General features: G+C 45.1%; 1 protein-coding gene across 1 annotated transcript; it reads left to right on the top strand.

Moving 5' to 3' along the window:
- On the top strand, positions 1 to 611 carry N7519_000600 (GFA family protein; the record flags this gene model as incomplete). Its single annotated transcript, XM_057287378.1, has 2 exons — positions 1 to 123; positions 189 to 611. 2 exons carry the CDS (start codon positions 1 to 3, stop codon positions 609 to 611), a joined length of 546 nt encoding a protein of 181 aa, XP_057153461.1.
- Positions 612 to 6,000: the final 5,389 nt, after the last annotated feature.

Here is a 6,000-nt window from a genome sequence, read left to right as displayed (position 1 = left end):
ATGGCAGCTGCAGCTGATAAAGTAAAACCCTACATACCTCTTGCCGGGTGCGCCGATGATGGCTGGACAAAAGAAGACCAGGCAACAGCCACATGTTACTGTGGCGGGGTGCAGTTGGCATTTGTAAGTGTTCCCAAACATACCAATACAATCCACAATATCCCGCTCATGTCACGGAAAAATTCCAGCCAACACAAGGCCCAGGCCTAGTCGACACGTTCGTTTGTCATTGTACAGACTGCCGCAAAATCACCGCGTCTATGTTCGCCACCAATTTCATTATCGCAGACACGTACCTCCAACACATACGAGGCAAAGAAACCCTTACAACGTTCAAACAGTCGAAAACTATTGCCTCCGGCAAGGCTATGACGAACTGCTTCTGTTCTACGTGTGGCTCGCTCATGTACCGCATCAGTGAAGCTTTCCCGGGACACAGTATCCTGCGTACCGGTACAGTAGATGATTTCAATCTGCATGAAACTAAATTGAGGCCTAGAATTGAGATGTACACCAAGGACCGTGTGGGATGGCTGTGTGGTGCGAGTGGCGTCAAGCAGGTGGAGGGATCGATGTCTACTCCAAAGACCACTGGTCCTCCAAGACTTTAGATGAAATAGTTGGAGGTTGGACTTAGCAGCTCTATTTATTATTTATTGGAAACTGTATTACCACTATGATTGATTCTTGAAGTTCATTTCCGTATTTAATTAGGCAGCATGCACATGAATCGAAATCATTTCCGTTTTTAATTAGGCAGCGTGCACATGAATCGAAATCATTTCCGTTTTTAATTAGGCAGCATGCACATGAATCGAAATCATTTCCGCCTTTGTAGTCACCACCATACTGTGACTGGAGTATAAGAGGGAGAGTGGAGTCGTGATTTGAAAAGAAAAGTTGGGCAGCATATTTATCTATTATTTGTCATTTTGAGCTGAGTGTATGTTAAATTCTATGGTGTTGAAATAATGGCCATCCGTATCAAGGAACTGACTAGCGGTATAAACTGCCAAATTATTGACAGCTAAGTTATTGACTTATCTCGCAAAATCTGTCTGTAGCTGGGGAGACTTGTCGACCTGGCATCTCACTTTAGGAAGGTGAATAAAGCTTCGGGGCTCATAACCTATGGAGAGAGGTCTATGGAGACCATAACCTATGGAGAGAGGTCTATGGAGACGTCGAGGTGCATCTATGGATGGTGCAATGTGAGAATTATATTGGCTAGTTGCAGGTGCTAGATTCTGAAATATGGATTAATATGTCCTTTCTCGACCCATCGTTCTTGCACCGTCGGGTTAGACATCCTGCCTGTCTCTAGTGACCCGGCTTTGCTGAGTTGTTTATGATTAGGCCTTGATTGAACCACTGTTACTGACCCCCTGGAATATATAATGCTTTTTGGCGCTTTACGGGGTCCATATTCGACACATTCCTCGCAGGACAACCTGTTCATTGTATATTGCAAAGGCAATCATAATGTAGTGGTACGGTAGATTCCAGAAAAGAACATCTACAATATATACACAAATTTTTACCAAACCGATCATGTAAATTCGTCCTTAAACACCGCATGCCCAGCACAGACTACTGCACCACACCAGATGCGTCTTCCAAACACCCCTCTTCTAGGATTAGCGGATTTAACACCCTGCAGATCTTACTCGATCTCTGGGTCACGAGTTCTCTACCGCGGGCACTCCCGGCTGCTGCTGTTACTGCAGCCTAAATCAAACGACGAATATGATCCAAGCTAATGCATGCACACGACCAGCCTTCTGAGTTTGCTCGTCAATACTCTAGGAAGGTGTCATCTCCGGGTATCTGGCATACGGCTGCAACTAAGCCAGTTGCTGGGCTTACTACGGTATCTACATGTACACCATGCAGTAGAAACCAGCCTTCACATGATAAATATCGCTAGAAGCGCCGTTAGACTTTACATAGTAGTGGATCAGGACTTAGTCCCACCAAATCATTGAGCGCAGCCTCTCGGACTTGCGCAGTAGCTCCAGTCTTAATTCGCCACATTCAAACGCCACTAGAAGAACTTTCTTTATTTTCAGAGTTGGACCAGGTCCACACTATATTGGAGACCTGGGCGCTATGATATATAGTATGGACGAAGCAATGCTGTGCTTCCCCATGTACAAATGCAGTTGTCTGTTTCAGTCATATTCACAGCCGCACATCAAACAGGATTTGTATTAGACTAATAGGCAGGCTTTCTCTGGACTCTGCTAAAAAGCCCGTGAGCCGTTCTAGATTGATTTAGAGCTAGGCTACTACCAATTGAGATGGACCTGTACAACAGTACAACGCGTGGCCCCCGACACGCAACACTCAGATCAACGTCAAGCATGCTCATTATATCAAATAGGAAAGAGGGAAAAGTGCCTCCCGGTGTCTGCGTTGCTGGTGACGCGTGAGCATATTTACAGCTTAAATTTGCTTTTAGAACCGATATACGCCTGTCCTTTCTGCGCAGACCATGACTAGCAGTTCCCGGAATTACCCATATCAGAGGGACGATGGGATAGGTTGAGACGTGATATGCGTGCACCCCCAACTCATCGATGTGAGATGCCCCTATAATTCAAACACATGGCTTTTAAACGCGTAGTATAGCTACTTTCCAGGAGTTTGGTCTGCTGTAACTCTCGATCAGGGCCATGTTTCCCCTTCGTTGTCAAAAGTGGAGTCAAAATTGGTTCTGATGTTGCATCAAAAGAGAAACATTCTAAACTCTCGCCCACAAAAGAAAATAGACTGGAGATGCAATTGGACATGTCCACTTTGACAATTTTTGTACCTTGTTGTGTTGGCGGGTAATGTTCTCATCTCATATCTGCGTCAATTAACTGGCCCCGCATGTGTCCAATATGTCTTTAGGAATGTAGGGATACGAGTGGGGGGATATTAATCATAGAATGCTTGGATATGGCCAGGTGGCGGTATAGTGATCGTCGTTCGTCGTCTTCGAATGTACGTTGCTTACCGCCCATTTCCCCTTGATGAGATTGATAGGGACATAATATCAAATTGTACGTCCATGTGTATTTGTGCATACCCAGCCGGCGTCTAAGAAAGTACATAACCCAATAGATCTGCGTAACGAAGAACTGAAACGCCACTCGGCGCGAGTTGATGGTTCATAAAGTCAATACCAGTCCATTTTCTAAGGTGGTAGTTAAGAAAGCATGTTGCATCCGGGGTAGCTCGACTTGGCCCGCTAGCTAAAAGGACCCCTGTGGCTCATGTAAGTTATGTAGTGAGCATTCACGAGAGAAACGAGATCCAGTCTTTCCTTATTTGGAGCTACAAGGTCACCCTGTGCTCTGTGAGCCTGGCACAGATCCTGCCATCTGTGCGACGGGGAAGAAAAGCCGGCGCCGAGCGTGGAAAACGGCAGCTCTGCAAGACCGCGCTGCTGTGAGACATGGGACATGTATGATTATCTGGGCTTTTTCCATTTCGAACCTTGTACATTTGCCATATGCTTCATGGTATAGTCCGACTGTCGAGGTGGGCGTTATTGTGTGACGATACTACATCTTGCTCTACCTCGTACAGCCGTTGCAGTTCCCGAGCATATGAGCGAAAACTAACTCCGGTTTGGGCGATATTGCAGACATAAACAGCACTGTGTGCACTGTGTATGTTTTAGGAATTGTGCTGATTGGAGCGTTTTTAGGTATCTTTACTTGGTTAGTCGCGCATGGGCCGTTCGTCGATCGACCACCTACTCCGTAGTTCCCGCTCAAATGACCCTCTTGGTTCCATCCATAGTGTCTTCTGCAGGTCATCCGCTCGTCGTTTGACGAATCAGTGACCTTACATGGGTTTTTAATAACACTTTGTCTGAGAGAACGCTGACACGAGGCTTCAATTTATATTGCAAACACGACCGCTCCGATCCCGATTACAAAACCCTATATCATAGGGTTTTAAGATCCTTCCTGGTCCATTAATATACTGTGAGCGTATTCCATCCCCTAATTTATGAGCACCTATATCCTCTGACTAATTCTCTAGTCAAGCATTGCCGGTCAGCTAAATCAAGTCTCTCTCAATGCACGAGCATGCCCCCGCTCATCTTCATCTATGGAGCAGAAGCACTAGGTCTAAATGGTCGCTAGCTCTTGTTAGGCTGAGAAGACGCGGTCCGAGCCCACTAATCTTGCTCTCTTCCTCACTTTTATACAATAGCCCCTCGTCATTGCCTTCTCCGGAGCATTATCGCCCGGCTTGTTGAATGTCGGCATAAAACAAGAACTACCTTTGAAGTCTAGGTGACCAGGACGATTTGAGTATCAGGTGGCTTGCCATTTGGTATTTGTTCTTTTGATATTTCTAGTTTTTGCTTGACCCGATATAATCCGAACGCGCATATTAATCTCATCGCCTCGGATTGGACCTTGAGATCCTGCATACAACATACTACACTAGTCGATATGGGGTTAGAAACACGCATATATCCGGGAATCACTAATGATCTTGTCTCTTTCCTATGGAGCCAATTATCTGTGAGTTTCGTCGGAGATTCGTCACTCTTCGTTTCCACGTCTTGCTTCTTTCGTCTATAATTTCGACCCCCGGCAGCTATTTAAGACACCTCAGGTTACACAATACACGAACCAGACTGAATGGCCGTGATTATAGCTCTATCGGAGGTCTGTCACAGTGTCTAGACTCCGCCTCACGTTGTGATGGACCTTGCTCGAAAACGGAATAGGAAAAAGCGCCATTCAGGTACATTCTAAACAAAGTTATTCGTCCTTTCATACACTCTTCCCATAGACTATAGCCTACACTCGAAATCTTGGTCTCCAGCGATCGGCAAAAAATATATTACAATCAGAATATATAAATACAAAGGACAATACCAATACTTTAGATGTGATTGACCTCGTGATTGGCTCCAATATGGACAGTTCCTGAGTACTCCGTCCTCTGTACCTATAGTTAGGAGTTTCAAACCCAAAGAGCGTTGTACTCTCCTGTGCTACGGTTACACCTTGTTTTTTTTTTTAAAAAAACCAAAAATTTCAATTAATTTATTAATTTATTCTTTTACTGTATTTTCCCCCTTCCTGCATACGTCTCCATACTGTTGCCCAAAAGACGCAGGGTCCTTCTCCATGTTTCTCAACCCATATCGAGGATTCGATCGCTGTACCACCTCGGAAAAGCGTCCGTCTTGGATTACGTTGGAACAAAAGAAGTCAAAGAGTCAAAAGAGTCAAAAGAGATGAAAAGCATCGTTTTTCTATGCTTATGCTGCAGCTGAGTGTTACCGTTCATGACTTCATTTTGTCTCCTATCGAGCCTGTTCGTATATTGGCGCCGTACCCGCGACCAGAACATCACAAAAAGATTCCCATTCCCTCCGGCTCCATTTAGATCTGATCCTTTTTTAACTGTAGCCAATATCCGATCTATATCCGATCTATCACGGGAGAGAATTACTAATCTCCAACAACCGGGGCCAACAACTCCCAAGATTAACTATCCAAGTCCCGTATGTGCACCTTTTTTACTTGTTTTCCGGGGCTCTCTAGGACAAACAACTTGGTCTAGCCTCTACAGAGCCCAAATCATCTTCAGCCTGCAGGAATTAGGCCTTTTTTTGGTCTGATTCGGCGCCACTTTCTTAGCAGCGGACTTGTGAGTCTTAATTGTTTCTGCTCGTGACCAATCACGAGACGATCGTTTTATTCTTTTTACTTTATTTTATTCTTTTTTCCCCTTTGCCTGTTGCCCCTTGCAAGACCTGAGTTCTTCTCGATAGAGACATAATAGAAAGACTCGAAATCTTGATTTGCGTGAGATTATATTTCCCTATTTAATAACACGTCCTCTTTGCAGAACACCTGAACTCTCAGGCTTCCCGTCTTCACCGCCTCGAGTCCCTTCCCCTCTCAAACCCAAGTTCATCCGAGATCCTACCTAGAAGGCTACAAGCTTCTGACGACCTGACCTAAATCTACCTTAGAG

The sequence above is a fragment of the Penicillium mononematosum genome (genome assembly GCF_028829835.1).
Source record: "Penicillium mononematosum strain IBT 11891 chromosome Unknown utg000001l:1.0-4488741.0:1.0-4491989.0, whole genome shotgun sequence".
NCBI lineage: Eukaryota > Fungi > Ascomycota > Eurotiomycetes > Eurotiales > Aspergillaceae > Penicillium > Penicillium mononematosum.
This window is presented reverse-complemented; position numbering and strand designations above follow the sequence as displayed.